The sequence below is a fragment of the Leptosomus discolor genome, chromosome 12, assembly GCF_034619465.1.
Source record: "Leptosomus discolor isolate bLepDis1 chromosome 12, bLepDis1.hap2, whole genome shotgun sequence".
NCBI lineage: Eukaryota > Metazoa > Chordata > Aves > Leptosomiformes > Leptosomidae > Leptosomus > Leptosomus discolor.
The window spans coordinates 19932628-19956018 of record NC_141402.1 but is presented as its reverse complement, the minus strand read 5'-3'; the positions used below and the strand labels follow the sequence as shown (position 1 = coordinate 19956018).

The following is a 23391-nucleotide window of genomic DNA, read 5'->3' as shown; positions in this document are numbered from 1 at the left end:
ATGGCGAATAAAAAGCCACATTCTCTCTTCTCAACTTTTTGAGTAGCTCTTCACAGAATGCAGCTGCACATTATACTTAACAGACCAAGCACAAACTGTCAACACATAAGGATTGTTCAACTCTTCTCTCTTCCTACCTTATGCCTCCTCCCTAATCAGAACCAGCCATCATACAGCTGCAGTGAGACACAGATCAGCCTGCTGATACAGTGGAAAACTATCCCACCAAAGGAAAAAAACCCACCCAAACATTTTCTGTCAGATTGGTGAATAGATCTGATTCACTGCACAGCTGCATAATCACTACATAAGATTAACTTGAAGCTACCTACGCTGTAGTAGCAACACTTATCTTGGTGGGGCTGGCTGTAGCAAGCTCAAAGTGTGCAAAGTTTCCTGCTCTGCACAGAAAGCTTGACAGATGGGTGAGGTTTATAGAAGGCAGTCAGTCTGCCAAAAAAAGACAGCATGTTTGGTTATTTGTAAATTAGATCACTTATTTCTATGTGACATGCACCTCAGACCACTTTTTTGAGAACACCTTGCTCATTACTTCTGTGTACAAAGGGGCTAAAGTTATCCATAGACTTTTAGTAGTAACATCACAGAAGAAGAACTATGACAGCGAACAGAGTTTGAGAATGAAAGATCTGCTAGGGTGTACAGGTAAGCCACCTGAATATGCTTATGGAGTTAGTAAGACTAATTCCAAACAACGTTGGAGAATAAATTTGACTCATTAGATGAAATAATATCCTACACATGTAAATTCCTTCTAAACAATTACATCATCTCCTCATATAATTCTTCTAACACAATTCTTCTGCTAATACAATTTCATTGATTTTGAGATTTTTAATTACTGAGATGGAAAAGAGGTAGAAGACATGCAGCCTTTTCAGTTAGTCAGGATATTTTTGTTTCAAGTTGTCACAAACATTCAATATAATCATGACAAAATTTTATTTCAAGAGAAATTTTTCACCTGTCTGCCAGGAAGGAGCCCTGAATTGTGGTAAAAGGGTAGATCCTGAAGAGACTGCCTGAGCGGTACGAGACTCAATAGCAGAGAGAAAATTCATAACTGAGGAAGTTTCCTTAGTGTTACTTCCAGCACTGTGCATACTGGCATCAAATATTCCTGAAAGACCTAGATGAGGGTGGAGGAAAATGAAACAAAACAGACAATTCAGATGAACTTACAAGAAGCTCAATCAAGTAACAAGGACACACATTCATAATTCACTAAAAATAACCTATGAAACATTAGCAATATTAATAAAGTACATTGATTTGTCAGTGTTGAACTGTTTTACACTGTTGCAACTGTAAACTGGAACTTCAGTACACATTTTAAAATCAATTATTAAATGTAAGTCAAATATGATGCTTAATAACAATGTTTACGTAAACCAACAAAATTCTCCCTTCATCTGAAGATTCACTGTTGGGTTTGTTTTGTTTTGTTTTTTTTCCACATGAACTGTTTAAACATTCATAATTCCTTTGGAAATGGGTTCAACTTCTCTGTATCAACCCTTTCCCTCCTTGGGCAGCTTGTAGCTGTTTGGACTTCTCTGCTGGACTGGCACAAGACATTGTTTTAGCTGCATTCCCTGTTTCAACAAACACCTTTGTGTGTTCCCTGCTGCTCATACCTTTCAATGTCAGGGGGCTCAATGGGAAACACTAGAGAGATGCAGTTTTAAGTAACTGAGATAATGTCAAGACTGCAGGGTCTGCACCCTGAAACATTCCCTGCTGTTCTGACTCGCCATCGTCCTGATCAAGGACCTGGCCAAGAGATTGCAGATTCCAGCCAGCACACAAGCTCAAATGTCTTTCCTTCAAAACCGGGTAGCAAAGCAAGCGTGAAGAGGTCATGCCCCATCTTCTCCTGACACGGAGACAGGACATCATCAGGATCACAGACAGATCCTGATGCAGATGTAACACAGCCTAACCTGCTACTATAAAGTAAATCATAACTTTCCCCCAGCACTATGTCTTACTTTGCACATATAAGTACTAGTAACAACCTGCTCCAACTTGCATTAGTTTTGCTATTTGCTTTAGTCTAAAAGAACTGGCATGATTTCTGCAGCTGGCTTTGAGGCACACGTAACGTTTCGCCCTTACGCCCAGGCCAAATCCTAAAAGCTGTACTTGAAAGAATAGATGCAGTTTCTTTAAGAATCAACAATAAGTTACTGAGCACAACGCTCGTCTTATATTTTCCTTTCTACTTACGACATTTTTATAAAAGCTAACAACTGATTCGTTAACTTTCTACTATTAACTCAGCTTTTCTAATACCACTTGCCACCACCACCTGCATGACAAACTCCCTCCAATTATAAAATTCATCAACTTGAATCTAAATTATGTAGCAGTTTTGGGTTTTTTCTTTAGCTATTTAAGCTGTAATCTCATGATATGGACAGTTACCAGTAGGATGGTGTGTAGTAGAGTATCCAGGAAGCTGATGAGAAGCTGTGTATGTCTGTCTGTGAAGAAGATCTGTTTCTGAATGTGATGAATGTCCTCCTCCATAGCTTAAGCTAAGGAAGAAATTAAACATTATTAACAAAAATATACAGCTATACAAACAAAGTACAACTAGGAAATCCCAATCACAGCCAAAAAGTTGCAGAAACAAAAGAGAACATAAGCCCAAGATCTGACAGATGTGGTCGTGCTAGGACATCACTAAAAATGTTAAGCAGATTAAAAAAAAAAAAGTACTACAAAAGCTAACGAGCCAAAGGGGAAAAAAACCCCAAACCTTACAAAAATCAACATCGATCATGGAAAAGTCTACAAAGGACTAGGTCAGAAAGACAGAGGTCTTCCTAGTCCAACTGTAAGAAACACTGGATGGACACTTTTTGTAATGATTTACTGATATAAAGTCTGCAAAGCAGATGACTACAAATACATGTTCACTTTAACATTTCAGTTTCTGATTCCATTAAAACTTACAGGACCACATTTAATACAAAGGCTGGAATGATAAGGAAGCTGTGGGAGCAATAATTTTTTAAAAATTTTGTTAGTTTTGGTATGATTCTAACAAAATTAACAGTGAGAGCATTAGCAAGTGACAAATCTCAGCCTTCAGACCTCCTAGCATTAAATGTAAGTTAATGATCCACAGTTTTCATTTAACATTTTGAAACGAGTCATCTAAATTAGCATGATGTTTTAATCAGGCTTAATGGAAGCAAACCAAAAATATACAGTGTCTGGGCCCATGCAAAATCAATAATGCAGAAAATAGAGAAATGTGATCTAAACATCAAGCAACATTAGGAATCTGCCAAAAGTGCTAATAATTTCCAACTTAAACGGCAGAAAAAGGAGTGGGAAGCAAAACAAAATCCCAAAGCTTTCAAGCTTCCATAGCTTCAGCTCTGTACAGCACCTGTCAAATGGAAAAAACGAAAGCCAGAATGACCAAGTAACCATTTATCTTCTTCTTGCCTTTTGGACATTGACTTTATAGTTAGCTGCTACTTAACTGCACTGCACATGTGAGATTGCTTTAAGTTCAAAATTCAATTGTAAACAGATGCCAAAAAACCCTGAACGGTGAAACCCACAGCCCTCTCTGCTGACTGCTTTAAGGGAGACTTCCCTTATCCTCTTTCATCCCCTGGGATGAGGGGGCAGTCACTGCATAAGGGAAAAACGGAACACTTGATGCCAGGAATCATGACATCATGGGAAACTTTTATAGAAGTCAGCAAATAATATAAAAATTGGCAACACTGCTTGATTTGCTTCATTTTCATTTAGACAACAAGAGGAGGTAGCAGAGATCTGATGAGCCTGTAAGAGCACTGTGACCTCCACACATCACAAACTAGCAAAAGCCTGTCTGTAAGGGACGCAAAATTTAAGCTTCTAGATTAACTTCCACGCCCGAGATGCACTAACGGGATATATTTTCCATTTCCGCTGCTTATACCACAGCAATACAGCAATACTCCTATCGTCAGCGTGCCAAACTAAGGCACAAGCCTAAGGAATGAACTAAAATCCTTCGAAAAAAGAACCTCAGCTACTGCTTTTCTCAGTTGCACTCGCTGTCTAGCACTTTAGCACCTTTCACAGCAATAATCACCATTTAGAGAATCACCAAACCTCAACTCAAGAGTCAGGACATGGATGTGCTTATGTTGTAGAGGACAGATCTTTGTGCAGGTCAACACTGTACCAGCAACTGATTTCTATTATATGCTGACTGAAATCGAATTATTTGCATCATTACTACGGACAATTGGCAGGCACGACTGCATGACCCTGTAGGTTATTTTTGATTTACAGCATTTAAAAAATTTAGTATTTCCAGGCCAAAAAATTTACAATAGTGTTCTGCACATAAAACATTATGCATGTAAACAAAGCAAATTTAAATGCAAATATTTTTACAAGACGAAATTTAAAGTTAAGGTGGTTTGGTTTTTTTGAACAAACTTGCATAGCTAGAAAAAAAATAAAACTTAGGACACATGATGTTTTCTTCACTTTTTTTTTTAAATAAAAATGTGCTACACAAGAAAATAAGGTTCTGAACTGAACCATGGGAGCGCATGCATTATTAGCAAGAACTATCTTCACCAACACAAACACTGATCTTGTGAAAACTTTCCATGTGTAACAGGTTTTACTTTCAAGCTTTCTTAAAGCATTTACCTATACAAAAGTATGAGATGTTGACTTTTCGTCCATACGCCTTTTAAAAGGCAAACTATACAGTCATACTACGTGGAACATCTTCCTTTTCCTGTTTCAGGTATTTTCAGGCCAAGAGGCACGTCTGACATTGTAGTGGTGCTCCAGGCTAGCAGGCCTACACTTTGCAGCAAAAATCCTTCCAGATAAGGCGAGACTCACAAAAAACTGTACAGATTACACCAAGTAATACTGCATCGTTCCTCCTCTTCCACTCTAACAGCAAAAGGTCATGAGCTAAAGGTGGATCAATTTACTCTAAATTAACCACCTGAAAATTTGGGAAATTGAAAAAATCATTTGCAAGTTTTGGGGGGTATTATTATTATTATTATTATTATTTGATATTTCTACTTATTCTGGTGGTTTGGTGAAGATTGTGACTTATTTCCCCCTCTTCGCTCTCTGCATAGGTAACAAAACCTTTTTTTGTAAAGGGAAGGTACAGTATATGCAAAGACTACAAGACGGCCGAACAACAAGCTTGTAAAGGTGAGGCAGAATGCTCCAAACGATAAAAGCAACTTGTAAAAGAAACTTAGACAAAGACATTGTAATGCGGAGGACACTGGAACTAACACTGGGATACAAAATGATTTCTAGACTTAGTATCTCAAAAACCTTGTTAATTACTGGAATCTCACAATTCTAGTAATTATGACCATCTTAAGAACATTCAAAGTATATGATGCTTTTTTTTTTTTTTAATACACAAACTCCTAGGTCATAGTTAATGCAACCGCAACCTCAAAAATGAATCTGTCTTTCAATAAAAACACTGCATTTATTAGAACAGTTAATTGTTTATTGTATAATTACCAGTTGCTGGAATGTAGATCCTTATCTCAAAAAAACCCTGCAATATATGCCTTCAGCTTACATAAACTCAGACTGAACACAAGCACAGCAATCTGGAAGATTACTGCCTTAGGGCCCCTTTTTATAAAATTTAGCTTTTAAACAGATGAACTTACACAGCATGTAATTCGCATATCAAAAACACATTAAGCATGGCAAACAACATCATGTCTATCTAGCCCTTTGTACTCTGGTTTCAAAGTTTGTTAAAATTCCACATGAGTTCTCACTTGTACTGAAACGTCGGATTAGTTACTGAAGAAACACATTCACATTACTTGGTACTTTGTTATCATTAGCTGCCATATAGGGTTCCAAAAACACTTCCCTGCTTATCACTGATAGATCACAGCAATTTCTCACTTCTACTGGCGTAGTTAACTGCACAATGGAGTGATTACTGCTAGAAAGTAATACAAATTTGACATACAAATTTGGAAAATAGTTCCCCCTGAAGTATTTTTCACTGAAAAGGTCCATTCAATTTCAATATAATATTTAAGTGTCCCTTTACAGATGCCCTATAAAGAGCCATCATTATTTGTCATTGCTGTGACGATGCTCTCAAAAAATCCTTATGACCATTAAAGTGAAATGACTCAAATATTAATCTGGTTTTTTCACCTACATCAGTTGGGCGAATAGATTATTACCTCTCCAGTAAAATTTCTGGAAGAAAATGTAGTCTTTGCACTCAGTTGTTCCTAAAATACCTCAACCTTGATTTACAACTCCTTTTTGTTAGCCTGTATTGAGTCTTTCCTGAATCAAGTCTTCACATATCTGTTTACACTGCTATTCTTATGATTATTTATTTCTACAGCATTCTTCAATCTAATAGTTTCATATGAATTTAGGTCTCCAAAATGCAAAAGGTTATTGGGTTATTGCACTCACCACCCTCCTCACCCACTGACACAATACCTGGCTTGCACTTTACGCAAGTGATAGACACGTTTCTTAATTTCAAACTCAAATGGAAGGCTCACTTTCACAAAGAAACAAAATTCAGTTGCAATAAGCACTGAACATACAAGTCTTTACTTTCAATCTCTCTTTTTCTTCAAATAACCTTGCTCTCCTAGGCATCCATACAGAATGAAACACAGAAACAACACCACTTTAAACAAGTCTCTTAGTTTACTTGACACAAGAATTATCATTACATTGAAAAAGGGCATTTTCATCTACTTTATTTTCTAGATCAATTTTCATCAGAGCTTCTCAATTTTTAAGTTGTTTTGTTTTTTTTTTTAAGTTTAATAACAGCAATTATTCAAGCTCTAGGGAAACATATAATGTCCACATGAAAAACAGACCTGGACTTTTAAGCAGCAAAGGATACTTCTGGGTGCAATACCTCGTTCTTTTCTTCTTAGGCACTTGTAACTTCTGCCTCCAACACAAAGGAAAATTGCTAAAAAGCCACATTAAATGACAGAGCGTTTTCAAAGCATTCAAACAGTGCAGGCTGCGCTCAAAGTGAAACCAGACACCTACACGACAAGCAGTTGCACAGGAAACTCCAGACTTCAGGAGAACTGAGAAGGCCCCGCGCCCCCGCCGCCCCAACAAGTCAGAGATCCAAAACAACCAAACCCAACAAAACGCAGGGCGACAACCCGGCACGCACCACACCAGTGATCAGATTTGAGGCAGACGAGGGAAACTATTTGATTTCATCTTTGGGCAGCCTGTTCGACCTTACTGAACACAAGAGAAGCTTCCCAAGTCCTGCGGAAAGATGACAAGGCACATGATCCATTTCTAAATAAATCACCAAAAAGGAGATTAAAAGTACAGTGACTGCCTCATATTGACAAGGAAATACCTTAAAACTTGCACTTTGTATTTTATCTGACCTGAGATATATGTGAAATAGGGGAAATATTACTCAAATTTCCCCCTCTACCCCAAAGCTCAGACACTTGGCAAAGGAGACGCTCTTCAACCAGCTCCTTAGCTGTGCAATAGTGACTTCCAGTCAGAGGCTGAAGGCAAAGCTGCTTAAGATCCAAACACCACAAAAATGACGAACTAATTTCTAAATATTAAAAATACTGTTCTAAATACAAAATATAAACTGATACGCAGCTTGCATCTCTTTTTGTCCAATATATTTGATTTAAAACACGTAAAATACAGTTCCAGCTTGCATGATGTGTTATTATTAGATATAACATTTAATATTTTGCTTAAATATTTATCTTTGCTAATTTGCCTTTATTCATAGCAACCCATGAAGACAGAACGTTAAGAGTATTCTTGGAAACATTACTTCAATTTAATACAGACAAAACAGAGGGCAAGTGGCCTTTTAGGCAAGTTGTACTTCAGCTGCCTGTCCTAACAGCAACCGAGTCTTAACAGTCTAACTAAAATGTAATTCAGTATCTAGGGTTTATCTGCAGTTCAGAATAAAATTAAAATTCAAGAGCAAGATATATTTAATCCAAAAATGGGTTTGATCTTATATTTTAAAAAAGCAATGACTCTAAGAAAGCTTAACCATAAGGAACAGAGGGATTTGCCTAGAAAGAAAGTTGCTACTTAAATTAGTTTAACACTGTTAATGATATTGTATCACTCCTGTCAGATGGACAGGCCAACCAACTTCTTAAGTTTAAAAGCAAGCCCATACAGATAACAGAAAATGTTCCAGAAATTAATTCCAATGGAAAACGGAGGAAAATAAACTCATGCTCACCCCAGAGACTCATTTCAGTGCAAAATATTTATTTAGAAATGTCTATAAGATGTGATTTTTCAGTTCTATTTCGCAGACTCAGACAAGCTAAGGAAAAAAAAAAAAAAAAAAAAGACACTGCAAGAACAAAGTTGGTTCAAACCTTGCAAATACTGGCAGGTTCAGGAAAAACACGGAAACCAGCCTACTTCCTGCATCTAATTCCCTTGATCCTCTTATTAGATGATACTAAACAAGACAATCCTTAACATTTGAAGACTCAACTGACATTTGCACAAAAAGAAAACATATTTAACAGTCTAGAACAGTTATGGTAGACATGAGACAAAAATAAATCTGGTACTTCAAAAATAAAGTCCATCACTGAGAAGTCAGAAAAAAGCATCTCTAGAATTAATACAACTTAAAAGGTGCGTCGAGCAGTCCTTTAGGAACAGCATGCACCTTTAGTATTTGCCTGGCCTGTTTTTGAATTATCACATAACAAATAAATAGATGTCAATATTTTAAAGTATTATTAACTATCTAATAATATTATTCTTCAAGATAGAAGATGGCTTTTAGAAAGACGGAAAATACAGAATCAGACTCCAGTACTACGGTATTTCAGTAAAACACAGTAGTATTTTATCGACAATCTCAACTGTCTGTTCGTTACATCAAATTCTTCCCTTTTAACGTAATTCCATATTCAATGTAGAATATATCAAATCATACCAGAAGTAATCACCCTTTGCTCTTTCATTTAAAGATGAAGTTGTAATTTCCCAATTCAAAGCATATGCAGAACCACCAAGAGCCTGGCTGAGACCGGGAGGACGTGGACAGAAGACGGCCTCAAGCTACTCACAACAGGAAACACTGATTACTTCCTCGCTTTCTAGGAGGTGAGATTCGAGCTTCTAAGAAATAGATTTTGAGGTAGAAAATTAGATGCAGAGAACTGCCTGAACGAGCAAAAGTTCATGCTGTTCCTGTGATTCTTTACGTGAATACACACCATATCTTAAAAGAGAAAGATTTTATGGCAAAAAAGGTCCATCTCCCTTTTATTCCCATGTTAATGTGTCTGAACTCTTTATGCTTGATCCTTTTAAAAATAAAAACCCAAAACCGCTTCAGGAAAGCCAAAACAGTCTTACTGGTACTTCAATACCTGAGTGCAAGTGCTGGCTTGTCTGATTAAGAACCCGTGGAGTTCTTAATAACAAAGACAATTATAATTCCATTTTCATAAAAATCAGTTCAACTGTGTCTTGAAATTGTGTATGTGAAAACTAATATTCAGATAGAAATGAGCTATTTATAAACTTCAACTTCAGTTACTATGGAGGAACTGGACAAACTACTTTATGTTCTTATTTTTTAAGGTATGTAATCTAAATTATCTTTTTGATGAGGTTATCTGTGGTTGAAATGCAGTACATTTAACAAATTTTTATATACCTTTTTTTTTTAAAATCAGAATTGGCAAATATCACTACCACTTAGCTTTGACAAAAATTCTTGGTAACTCAATCAAGACAACTTTCTAAAAGCAATTCTGTGGCTTACAAAAACCAGATGCACTAGGAAAGGCAAAAAAGGGTGAAGGTGTTTTAAATTTAGAATTAAAATCCTGAATATGAACTACTTCACATTCCTTTAATGAGAAAGTCCAAAGCTCCCAGCCCGCTAGCAAGAACCCAGAAGCTGGGGCAGCATCTAGGGCTTTCAGGTTCCCCCTGTGTGCCCAGGAGTGGGGATGCAGGACTGAGGGTGACTGCCTGGCCGCTGAGCCCCACACCACTGCGGTTCCATAGGGTGAGTGGGGCTGGCAGCACCAAGGCTGGGTTTTGTTGGATACCCTGCTGTGTCCTATCAGGAAATTTTGAGGAATTTATTAACATCCCATGGGAAAAAATGCCAACCATGTTTAGATCTGGTCATCGCAAATAAAACTGACTGTAGAGTGCCGTATTAGTTAAGAAGCTTTTTTACAGCTTACCCACTACCACCCCTCCCTTTTCTCCTGTTATGGGGCTGCAGGATGCCAAAACTATTCTATAATAATGCCAGTTTTAAGCTCCTTACGCACCTTTTAAGATTTCAAGGTCTGGAGAGGAGCTTTCGGTGTTCCTCCTCTGAATATTGAAGCCTAACTTTGATGTCCTTACTAAGTCAGTAACATCACTCCCCACATCTAAACAGACGCCGATATGCCCACATTCACCACCCAATTTATATTATAATGCAGCGTCAGAAATAATTTTAAGCCTTTTGTTTGCCAAGCAGTGTTTTGGGGATTTACACATCTTCCCTGACTGCTCCCTGCAGAAAAACGAGCACCCATTAAGGTCTGTGTAGCTTACACCATGGAAAGAACTGCAATCTTCTGTTCTCGCCTTTTGAGGCACTGGATTGTTTTGTCACTACATTTATTTATCCTCTTCTCTTACCTTTTCTCTAGGAGAGAACTTTCTCTTTACCCAGCACAGAGATAACAGCTGTGATTTTTTTAATTAGTACTACTGCTCTCCTACAGAGCTTTACTCACAATTTCAAAAGATTTTTGTAACAGACAGTAACGGAAATTAGCACTTTTGCTGCAATATGCAATGCTACTCTTTTGTCAAAAGCGTACTTGGAGATACTTGAAACTCTTCTCAAAGATCATCACAATATTAACGGTTGAGCACACAGCATAATCCTCTATTATGGTTGGCCGAGATACACACAAAAAGATTATATTACTTTTAATAATAAAATTTTATATCAAAATATAAAAATCATCAGAGCATTATCTCAAGAAGTGTCTTTGCCACATCAGTGCCTTATTAAAAATACAATTCATTTCAGCTATTGAAATGCTTCTCAACCCTTATCCTCCCACGGTGACGACAGTGTCCTACTTTGTGGCAAGCTTGAGTGTTACTTTTGGGGTACTACAGGAATGCTTGATATCCTATTTCTTAATAGGCCCTTTATTTTCCAATTATATGGAAAAGACGATGCTGAAGTTGAGATATTCATCGCAAAAGAGGTAAGAGGTGCAAATAATATGTCCCATCGACTGACAGAGCCATGTTAGGCAACACCTCTTTTCATTACCAAATCTCCAAGCACTTTACAGTTCCATAACCCATTAAACATCTTCTTTAATCTAGGAAAACTAAGGCACAAACATTAACCCACTCGGATTTACAGCCCTCACAACCAAGTTTCAAACACTCAGTACTGAAATAAGAGTCAGTTTCTCAAGGTTCTGTGAAGTTAAAATTCTTAAGAGCTCAGTATGCAACATACTGAATTACTGTGAAGATCAGTGGCTTCACGGCTCACAGCCACAGAACTTGCACAGAATTGAGGCATCTACTCACTGCCTACATCTGAGACCGCAAATGTTACTGTCCTTGGTCATCCCTACAGCCTACAATGCAAGGCCATTAAACAAGCTCTAAGCCTACCAGCACGCCTACCTGTCCGGTACAGTGTTTTCCCTGTCCCACAACCCACTGCAAGGGCTAAGAAGCTCATATGAGCTCCTTTAGATTCAATAAAGAGGCAACCCTATGACTAACACCACTTCTATCCCAATTTAGGAGGTGTGCCCAGGAAAGATCTAACATATTAACAACACACAATTCATCGTAAAATGCAGCAGAGTCCTTTACATTAAAGGAAACATCACAGGGTGTTACTACCTAATTTTATAAGGAAAATTACCATAGCCCTTGAATGTAGCTCTTACACTTCTTCATCAGTGCTCTCTTCATCCTAAAACAGATTTAGATTTACATTTCTGACCTTGCAAAGAGGACCCTGGCTACCACCTTGTCAACAGTTACTATTTAGCTGAAAATACCATAGGAACTCCGTTGCTTGTGAATGCTTCAACTAGAAAACGTACACTGTTCAAAATGGTAGAAAAACAGTTACAGCTACGTGGCATTTGAGATGGGAAAAAATGTCATTATACAAACCAAATCCCTTAAATATGCCCCAGGTATTGATGTAAGATATCCTGACGTTCAGGCAGATAGCTAAACAAAAACAAGTATTAATAGAGATTAAAATGGTACACATACACACAAACTAAAAAAAAAAATCCTTCAACTGGTAAAAAACTGTATTGTCTTTAAAAGAGAATAACAAAAGGGAGTTTTTTGTAGGGGAAATGAAAAAAATCCCAGCTCTCTTCAGTGGCACTGAGCATCAGTAACCTCCAGGTCACCAGTTTGCAACAACTGAAGTGAGTTAACAAATCGTTGCTTTTGAGAGTCCCAAGGAGCTAGTTTTCTAGGATCTCTCTTTGTATGGCAAATGAGCAAGTGTTCACAATCAAGGAAAAAACTATTAGAAATCCTACTCTTGGCAGACTCAGTAGAGAATAATGAAACAGGAGGAACATAGGAATTGAGGGATTATTCACTGTCTAGCACTGGAATTTTTGACACGAAGAAGAGAGAAAGTAAACAGGATGTGGTGTGAAACACTAAGTTGCCGTATTTCTGAAAGGGATTTCCTGGTCAGAAAACAGTGCAACACGGAACGTGCAGGACACGCTGGTACGTTCAGTATCACCACAAAGCAGCAGCCCAGTTGCGCACACACCACGCAGGCACATTTGTCTGGCATGTTCTGGATGTCCAAAAGCTTTCAGAACAAGCTGAGAGATATCTGGAAATGCTAGATGAAGGGCTAGAGCCCTCAAACTCTCCTCACACAACACCGCCAGTTTAAAAAGAGGGCTATCTCCAATGAAATCTAGATGTACGACAGCCCCAAGTATAATTTATACAGGGTTATTAATGAATAAATGTTCCTTAGCATCCTCCCATGTAAATACTATTACTCTAAGATAAGGATGCCTAAGGGTGCCTTCTTCCTGCTGAGTGTAATTGGTTACACTTATACAAGTCCTAAGCAAGCAGAGGTAGGCATGTAGAAGGAAGATGAAAAACAAGAAAAGCAATACAGGCAAATAAAAGCTTGTCTAAACATATGTAAGTTCTTGCTGAATTGTTCAGCAATAAGAAACTTCAGGTATGCAGGGATTCAGGAATAAAAGCTCTTTGCCCCTCTTTACTGTAACCCACGGTCAGAGAGGTTCTGAGGATGCTCTAATTGTAAGTGTCCATTCACCCCCGACAGTCCATTCAGAGTGGTAAAATGAGGAAGTACTCTAAGAACAGGTGACAGAGAACAGTAGAAGTAAACCCAAAAACTATGAAAACTTCCCAGTGAAATATGTAAATCTAGTACTTAACAACTAAGACTTCCATCCTCTGAGCACACTATTTCTCTCTGCTTAAAAATTCTAAGAATTTTCCTTTCTCTGTCACTTGCACAGTACAGCAAGAAATGCCGTGCTGGAAAGGCTGAACTCTGCATGCTGCTCAAAGTTATTTTTGTCACTCTTAAGGCTGCTAAGGAAGGTCTGAAGTGAGACTATTAATGTGCTGCCTTTTAACTGGTTTTTGTCTTGGGTTTTTGTTTGTTTGGTTTGGTTTTAATGTATGGAATAGGCACTCATCACACAAAATAAATTTTTGACATGCAAATCTATGAATGCCTTGACAAAATAGAAGAAACAAAAAAAAATCCAAGGGAAAAGACACTCACTCTGTAAGAGCTCTAGTATTGTTTAGAATTAATATAATCCAGTCATAGGTGCTTTTTTCCTAACGGGAACAAAGATTTTTTCTAAAAGCAACCTACTTTCTACAAAAGTATCATGCCAGAACCAACAGCATCTCCAAGAAAAAAATAAAAGGTGGACAAAAGCACAGAAGAAACAAGGGGAAAAGGTCTGTTCTCTGGTAGTATAAAGTAAACACCTACCATTAAAGTTAACAGGATGAAAGGTAAAATACACATATGGGACTGAAAAACGTTTTGCATAGGTGGAAGAATACAAAATCCCTTTATTTCAGAACAACATATTCGGTAACCTGTGCTGAAGTTGTTGGCTCCATGGGAACGGGCTCCCATCTGAAATACCATTCTAGGTGATCCCAAGAGAGGTCAAGCACGCAGCTAACCAAATGCTCCTGGTAGGGAGGCAGGTAGTACAATTTGGGTGGGACACTCATTGAAGCCAGCAAGGCTGAGCCCATCTAAAAGCTGCCCAGGACCGCAGAGCAGTCTCCCCACCAAGGCCACACAGCTCTGCTCCCTGCTCATCCCCTGGTGCCACCTCTGGATTCCTGTCTGACAGCACGGAGCACCAGCGCAGCTCTCCAACTCAAGGCAAAGCTATTCATCATCTCGCTCAGGATAGTTTTCTCACGAATTAACAAATCAGACCAGCTCCCTGGGCAGTTGCACAAACACCAGAGCCAACGCAAGGGAGGAGGAAGGGAGCCCCTTTCAGCAGCAGCGAGTTCAGCCATCTCATGTAACTGCACCCTCAGACTAAGTTTCAACTCGTTCCTTTTCGTTCTACGTCACCATTTCTCACTGCCACAAAGTGACATAAAATGCTTAAAATGTTTCATGCAAAGTTGTCACTAAAGCTTAGACAGGTAAGCAGCATGTAATTCCAAACTAGCCTCTCTGGCTCACTTTGAAACTTTAGAAAAGACTTTACAAGACGACCATACATGTGCATCTGTGAAGAACTATGGGGCATACAGCAAGAATGTGTTGAGCCTCTCTGTTCAGTCAATCTTTGACGTTGTCACAGCTGTTTTTTCAGTGTGTATTGAATGTAGATTAAAACAAGAAAGAAAAAAAAAGACAAGACGACCAACAAAAGCTAGCAAGTCCCTGTAAGGTATCTGCGCCACACCAAGGACTACCTGTGTTTTATTTTGTATGTATAAATGTTTTAGATACAAACTATGACAGAAAGTTTGGTAAGATTTTAGTGACCTACCTTTTTATATGTTTATAAAGTTTATTTAATCCTTCTGTGCCTTTCTTTTAATAGCAAATGTTCTAAATATAGTCACAGTTTATAAGCTTTACCTTTCAACATTAAATACGACACCAAAGGGAACTTTTTCTAGGAAACGTGTTTAACAACAAACATTAGTTTTACCCCTCAGAACAATTTCACTTGATGAAAGAAAATGTTCTATGCTTTTCTAAAACACACTATCTGCATTTTTAGTTTCTATAGCTACGCAAAAATCCATTAGAATTCAAAACTGAGCATTAACTAAATCACAATTACCATACAGTTGTTACAATAAGCATTAGTTTCACAGCTATGCAAAAATACAAGTTAAAAAGTCATCATAACCACTTATCATAAAAGTCTCCCATTTAAGCAACTTCACATAAAAACTATGACTGTAACTAACTCATTATCTTAGATTACCTTCTATAAATATAGGCCACACTACAATAGATAACGCTGACTTTTGGTTAAAGAACCATCTTGAATTAAATTATATAAAACCTTGTTTTATATAATGTTTGAGTAGAGCAGAGACGGACAAAGACTACCAGGCATAAAGAAACATCAGAGACCATAGCAGTCACCATAAAATTTGAACAACAACAAAATAATTGTGACTGACATTCAATCACATAAAGCAGAAGATCTGAGTCTTAGAGCTGTGGTAAAAACCAAACAAGAATAGTGAGGTCCCTCCACTGCTAAAAATCTTTCTCTGAATGAAACCCTGGAAGTACCCCCAAGACAGCTATACACTCAATCAGAAACCTCATCTGTTATCACCTATCTCCATTTCTCTTTCCAAGCAATTACAACAGTGTCAAACTATTACATGTTCACCTGTTTTCTGAAGATGATATTTTTCTCGAGCAAGTAACAAGTAAGCATGACATGTTATCTGCTCTTCAATACGGGACTCACTTTAGACTGTGACATGAAAAGAGAGATTCAGCACAGAAGTAAGGTTTTATAAAAGCTACAGAAAAAGGTCAAAAGTGGTGATGTGCCCATACAACCACCAGAAATCCCTTCAAGATGCTGACAGCCTATGTAAGAGGTGGAGGGAAGGCGCAGGACAGGAGCACCCCTTTCACCCCCTACTACAGGGCTGCACTGTCCAAGTACGCTCCTCAGTCGCAGCAATCTCTGTTCAGCTAATGCAGCGATTTCCATCAGCTCCCATCCCCATTTCACTATCTTCTCCTGTTCCATGGGAAAAGTTATGTCACAGCAGGCCTGGTAGCAACGTCCTTACAATACTTCACCACACATTTCCTTTCGGTTGATAAGAACAGTGCCATTGCACAGACAAAACAGTGCCTGCAAGAAATAAGGAGCAGGATAAAAACCAGATGGCTGAAGTTAAGCGCAGGAAGACAGGAGCAATGCTTGTAGGGAGGAGAAATCATTTTGATGAGCCGAGACTGTGAACATGGCTCTCCACACAAAGGGAACACAGCCTGCCACAACACAGCCTGCACAGCATAAATATGAAATGAAACTTGAATGAAATACTGTCATCTATATCACCTAAAGGCTGAATTCTTTTCAAGCAAGCACCAGATGAACATGACACACATTTTTTTTAATTTAACATCAGGCTAATGCAGCTTCAGCTGTTTAGACGACTACCTGTCAACCTCAATCATAAACACCATTTTGAAAAACGTGAAGTGATCTGTAACACAAGTTGAGGACACCAACAGCATATTCCCTTACACTACATTTATACCTTCATGATTCGCTTCCAGGCTGGTACAAGCCTTGGCAGTGATAGGCATGACTCTTACATCCCCCTTCCCCAGCAACTGGCTCCATCCATACAAAGACAAATGCTATCAGTGATAGAGGAACCAAAAACACCTACGCAAGGCCAGACTGTATTTAACATTGTGTCCAACATGGTTCAAATCTTTAAATCTTGCTGAAGACAGGCTATTTTAATTCTTACTAAAATGATGTGAACTCTAAGAACCCAGTACAGGAAAACTTCAAGCACAAAATATGATTCCCAGTATTTTCCCTTCCCTCGCTACAGCTAAAAAAAAAAAAAAAGTTAAAACATTTCGGTCCACACATTTAAAACGCATCATTCAACACCATCTACACAGCCTCGAGATGAAACTTTTAAGAACTGAAAGCAAGGTCCTCTTGACATTGCTTCCTAAAGCATAAGCATAAATATTGTCACATAGAGAATGGATTCATTAATACTAATTTGATTTTTTTTATTAACAATTTGATTGGTAAAGGTAGCAGGCATTGATTCAATAAGCTTCTGCGCAGTACTTGTCTTGGGACTGTTCTCCATGCCATTTTAATTAAGGAACTCCCAAAATATACAATTAATATTGCATTAATATAGCAGCCATTAAAAAGATAATGTTTTGAAACCAGTGGATTTTTTTTTTAATATGGAAAAAAATCATCAAGTAGTTGTGTTTCTTCTGAGATCCCAGAGGGGTCCACCCTTGCTCCTGCACTACATGTTCTTAAATGACCTGGAAAATCCAATCCTTCCTCATGGAATAGATGGCACGATCCTCCATAGATGATGAGAATTGGCGAAAGCAAAATAGAAAGGACACATCACTGACTTCCACTGAAAGCAACATAGCAACATGACCAAAAGTAGTTCAACAACTAGGAAGAAATGGTAGAGAGAACGGTAGGAGACCTTACTTCGCCATGTACGCAACTCTGCAGAGAACTCGACTAAACATAGCTTCATGGGGCAAGGTGGCCCAAAAACTAACAGTCCTTGCAATTCTCTGTGAAACAAGACATCTAGAGCCTCACACCGCAGGGAGGTCCTATTATCTTCCTACTTTACATTGACTTAATTGCTTCTAAGATGCAATGTCCATAATTCAGGAAGAATGACAATAAATTGTAGGGGATTCAGGAGAAAACTGAGTAATTGTAGTAAAAAAAAAAGTCTGGTACCCAACTTCAGAAGATTACTTATTTTTCTTTAAAAAAAGAACATACAGCAAGAAACAAAAATTCGTAAGAACTCATACTTTGGAAAACATGAGTTGCTATGGGATTTTCAGTGTCGATGAGGCTATAGCAAGATCCAATGGCTAGAAACTAAAGGTAGCTATCTTCAGATCAGAAATATGAAATAAAATACAAACCAGCCACTTGCATACTTTAACAAAAAATGTGCTGAATTTTGCCTCACTGGAATTTTTTAACTGTACCTTCTAAAACATAAGCTCTAGTTTCAAACACAGATTGGAAAAAAAAAAAGTCCTATGGCCTTCATTATGAAGAGGTCAGACTAGATGATTGCAACAGTCCTTCTGACTTGATAAACCTATTAATCTTATTAGACAGATCAGAATACACGCCTGACCACTTTCAGGACCGAATGCAGTGTCATCCATAGACGCACCTATTTCGATGGTATATTTTTAGCCTGAGACTCTCTTTTACCTTTAAACATCGTCGAGATTGGAACTACAGATATATGAAAGTAGAAGCATAAAAGGCAGGCGATAACAAAAATCTCAGCGCTTACAAAGCCCTCGTTTTAGTTGGCCGTGTTATACAATCAAAAAGCACCCGAAGCCAATAAGATATCCTGTATTTTTTCCGCACTTCCCGGAACTTTACAGAACTCTCCGTGGGACTGAATCGCTCCAGACAAGTTTTAGCTGAGAGGAGGCTCCGCACGCCCGAGACCAGCGCTTTAGAGGAAAGAGATTACCCAGCCTTAGCAGAGCGAAAAACAACGACGCGGAGACATAAAGGGCGAAGGGGGATGCTAGCGCGGCGCTGGCCGCCACCGCCGGCCCGGGGGCTGCCGTCTGCCGCCGCGGGCCGAGGTCCCCGGTGCCCCAGCGTGCCCCGGCCCAGCCGCCGGCCGGGACGCAGCATTGTTCCGGCGGGCAGCGCCGGTGCCCGCGGCCCCGCACACGCGGAGCGCTCCCCCCCGCCGCGCCGCCGCCCCCGAGCCCCGTTTCCCTCCCGGAGCCGGGCAGGGACGCGTGAACTCTTGAACCCTCGCCGCAGCCCAACGCGAGCCTCCGGGGCGGAGAGCGGCGGCGGCGCGCCCTGCGCGGGGAGACCGCCCGCCCCGCCGCCGAGGGCCGCCGGCGCCCAGGCACGGCGGGGAGCCCGCTCCGGCCCCCCTCCGCCCGCCCGGCTCGGCAACCGTGCCCCCAGACGCGGAGGCCCAGCGGGACGCGGCCCGTTCGCCCGCTCCCCCTGCCCCGCCCGGCCTCACCCGCCGCTGGGCCCCGCTGGAAGGGGGAGGCCCTCGCCCGCCCCCCCACCCCCCCTCCACCCCGGGACGCCCTCGGCCGCCCGCGGGCCAGGCCCCGGCCCAGACCCCGGCCTTTCCTGCCGCAGCCCCCCGGCGGACCCTCCTCACCTGGGCTTGAGGCTGCCGGCGCCCCGCTCGTAGGCCCAGGAGGCGGCGGGCTGCGCGGCGGCCGGGGCCAGGGGGTCGGCGAAGCTGGGGGTCGTCGGGTAGTTCCTGTCCATCATCGGGGCAGGGCGCGGGGCCGGGGCGGCGGGGGCTCCGCTGGGGCCCTGCGCGCAGGGCGGCGGCGACGGGGACCGAGCGGGGCGGGTGGGAGCGGCCCCCCCCTGCCTCATGCGGGGCGGGCAGCGCCGCGGCCCCCTCCCCGGCGCGGGCCAGGCCGCCGCGTCCCGGCCCCCCTGCCCTGCCCTGCCTCCGCTCCCCTCCCCTCCCGCTCAGCAGCGGGCGGCGGCGGGCGGGCGGCTGAGGGGAGCTGCGCACGGCGGCGGGGGCTGCGCGGCGGCCAGGCGGAGACCCATGTCGGGCTGCTCTTTCCCAGGATGCACCTCCCCCGCCAGCGCGCACTGGGGCTCACGGGCTTCGGCTCCGTGGCCGGGGGGCAGGGAGGCCGCAGCGGAGGGGGCCGCCGCCGGAGCCGCCGCCAGCAGCACCGGCGGGGGGAGGAGGAGGAGAAGGAGGAGGAGGTCTGTGACTTGGGAACGGGCGGCTGCGGCCTTACGGAGAAGCACGGCGGCTGGAGGGGAGCGTGGCGGGGGGCGGTAGCCGCCACCGGGGCGGGGTGGGGGGGCTGAAGGCGGGGACGGCCGGGCCGGGCGGTGAGACGGGGTGGAGGAAGGCCGGTTTCTCGGTGGGGCCGCGTCAAGTGAAGCGCTGGCGCTTTGTTGGAGGAGCCGGGGCGGGGCCATCTTGTTCCCGCTGAGGGGAAGCGGCGTCAGCGGCGGGCAGCGCCGGGGGCCGCGGCCTCCGGGGCGGCCGCTGCCGCCACCGACAAGATGGAGGCCAACAGCCGCCCTACCCCGCCTGCCGCCCCGAGGCCGGGTTGCCTCACGGGGAGTGCAGTGTAAAGCAATTTGTAGGGCGGCTCTCCCGCCCTGCCCCGCCGCGGGGGCGGGGGGAGGCGTCCGTCCCGCGTCGTGTCCCCCCCCCCAGCGATGGGCGCGGGAATTTGGTGGGGCTGTGGTTCCCCGCCTCAGGGCAGCCCAGGGCCCGCCTTGGCTTTGGCCGCGTCAAGCTCCGGAGTACTGGTGCTCGGCGGTTTAGGTTGGTCATCGCTCTGAGGATGCTATACAAAGGTTAAATAATATAAAAGCACCGCCCTTTAGCTTTTTTTTTTTTTTCCCTTTTTCTTTTTGCAAGCTAAAAGTCTCTAATGTCTGTAGATAGATCAGAGCTTTCCAAAAGATGCAGGCGTTCTCCATCAATATATTATTGCAGGCCCGGAGTCTGAGTAGGCCAAAAGTGAAACAGCAAGAGGAACGGACAGAAGGAATATTTAAGTATTTAAAGCAATCTAAGTCACCCGGTGTACAAACAGTAAATTCCTGTATCTTTGGCTGCATACTTGTTAAAACGAAGTATAAGGGAAATGGGCACCAGCTGCACAGAACAAGGTGGGAGCAAAACAGACATCCGTGTGGGGCCGGGGGATGGTGGGTGAACTGTGGTGTCTTGCTTTCCCTGCAGGCTGGAGGTACACAGGCTGAGATGAGCAGGAGGAATGTGCCTCAGAGGTAAAGATGAGGAATATGCACTTGAAAAGAGGGCGACAGCACCTGAAGGCATTGCTCAGAAGAGGAAGGTGTATGCTAATGAGTAAGTCAGTCTTTTGAAGATTCAGTTTGTAGTACTCCAGGCAATATTGAACCGCAAAGTGAAGTGAATTTTGCAGTGAAATGCAGAGTTTAGAAACTTGCCTACAGGCAATCAGACGAGATGCTAAATTAAAAAAAAAAAAAAAAAAAAAAAAAAAGTGGAGTGGTCAGTATTAGATGAGAAAGCAGGAAGGTAAAGCACTTTAGGAGGAAAAGCTGAGGTTCTGCTTTTCTCATGGCCCGTTTCAAGAAGCAGCAGTCAGCTACAGGAAGAAATGCAGCCTTGGATCAGGAGGGAGAGGTAAGCGTGAAAGTCATCAGCACCGACGAGACTGAGCGAAGTCACCCAGAGGCCAGGGCAGAGGGAGGAGGGAGAAGAAGCGAAGCGTACAAAGCCAGAAACCAGCAGAGTGAGTTTTCCTTGTGTTTGCATAGGTTAGCACCTGTATTGCTTGCAGCTGGAGGAGAGTATGTGGGGGGTGGGAGATCTTCTTTCCCCGGGAAATACCGGGTGTTACTGTTTTACATATGAACGAGGCCTGATGTCTCCAGTTTTATGCTAATGATGAAGCACTTACGCTGCTAATACTATTGAAAGTAGCATTTCCAGCAGGGAAGGACCTACAGTTTTTGATTTCCCTGCAGGATCTCTGCTAATCTCCATTATAACGTTACACTTAAGAGTGCACTGTTTCCCTCAAGTGGGCCTGAGGGAAGGGCGATACACGGACCTAAGAGATACAAAATGCCTTTTCCACCTAGCTGTACTGTTTGGTTATCTAGAGCGAGCGTGTTGGTGTGGAGCTGCCTTAATAGTTTCTTGCCACAGATTGGAACGACATATTAATAAATTGAAAAACTGCTAGTGTCTTGTTTGATTTTTCTCAAAGTAATGGCAGCGTGGACTTTAAAGAGTACCATAACGTTGTGTATTTTTGCTACAGGATATTTCTCTAAAGAGAAGGGTTGTGCGTGTTAATACTGGTGATATGTGGCTGTAAAATCGTGTTGCGTGAGAAATCACAAACAACAAGCACCAGTCCAGGTTTACAGGCAGGGAAACATACACAATTAGTTTAGACCACTAAATGAACTAGTTGTCAATATAGTGCAGACACAGCGTTTCCTGGAACGTTGTTGTAGATCCTCTTTCTTGTAATCAAACAGCAAGGTTAAGTGAAACAGAAATTGTGATGGCTGTTGTTAAGTTTAATTTCTTTTACATGGTTTTAATAGAGGTGGAGTAGACTGAAAACTTAATCGCTAATGTCCATAACCACCAGATAAAGTCCATTTATCCAGTGGTTTGCTTTTCCTGTGTGTGAGATAAACTTGCTTGTCCTGAGGCCAGCCGGTGAGACTTCCGCAGTTTTCTCATTAAACCAATCCCTGCTACTTGTTGCCGTCCCCTGTCGAGGAAAGCTACCTCAAAGTTTGTGCCTTTTATCTTTTTGTAACCAGAAGATATTTTGTAATGCTGTTCTCTAAGAGAACCAAAGAGTCTGTGTAGAGTAAGTGCTTTTACAGTAACCTGGTATCCACCACAGTTGTGAGCAGCTTTTCTGAAAGATGTCAGCTGTAGAAAAAAATTCTTTGATAGACCCTGTTACTTACAGTTGTTGTTTTAAGGTGTAGATTAAAGTGTAAGATTTGTATTTAGAACTCATAGTAGACACGTTCATGGCTCTGAGTATTGAAAATATTTTGATTCTTGCGTTAGTAAGGAATGCTTTCGTTTCAAATGCAGCAAGTACTTGCTATTTAGGAACTGAGCTTTGATGGGCTTTAACACCTTTCGAACTGTAGTTCATAACTGAGTGCCTATAGCCAGTAATGATATTGTATGTGCTTATATCTCAAGTCAAGAATTTAATAAATATATTTTGCTGAAATGTAAGCTAATACAGTTTTTCACTCTAAGAAAAAAAAAATCTTAAATTACAGCACTATAACACAATCTGTGCAGCATACTAGCCTGGGGCAGTACTGAATTTTTGTTGCTCACGTCTTTCCCTAAATGAACAGTCTCCACTTGGAAGAATAACGTAAGAACAGAGTCAAAAATGTCATGTGATGGTTAGGAGACAGATTTAAGTACTTAAGGTGACGCTGTAGTGGG

At 41.7% G+C, this 23391-nt stretch overlaps 1 protein-coding gene across 2 annotated transcripts in view; it reads right to left on the bottom strand.

Moving 5' to 3' along the window:
- Window positions 1-19685, bottom strand: part of QSER1 (glutamine and serine rich 1) — a 43650-nt gene extending 23965 nt beyond the window's left edge. The window contains exons 1-3 of one of the 2 annotated variants that reach the window (XM_086472169.1): window positions 19570-19685; window positions 2449-2561; window positions 986-1150 (exon numbers count right to left, since the gene is read on the bottom strand). In XM_086472169.1, coding sequence (XP_086328295.1) covers window positions 986-1150; window positions 2449-2561; window positions 19570-19685 — 394 coding nt within the window. The remainder of the gene's footprint in view (window positions 1-985; window positions 1151-2448; window positions 2562-19569) is intronic. The other variant, XM_086472170.1, reaches the window with a different exon arrangement.
- Between the last annotated feature and the right edge of the window lie 3706 nt (window positions 19686-23391).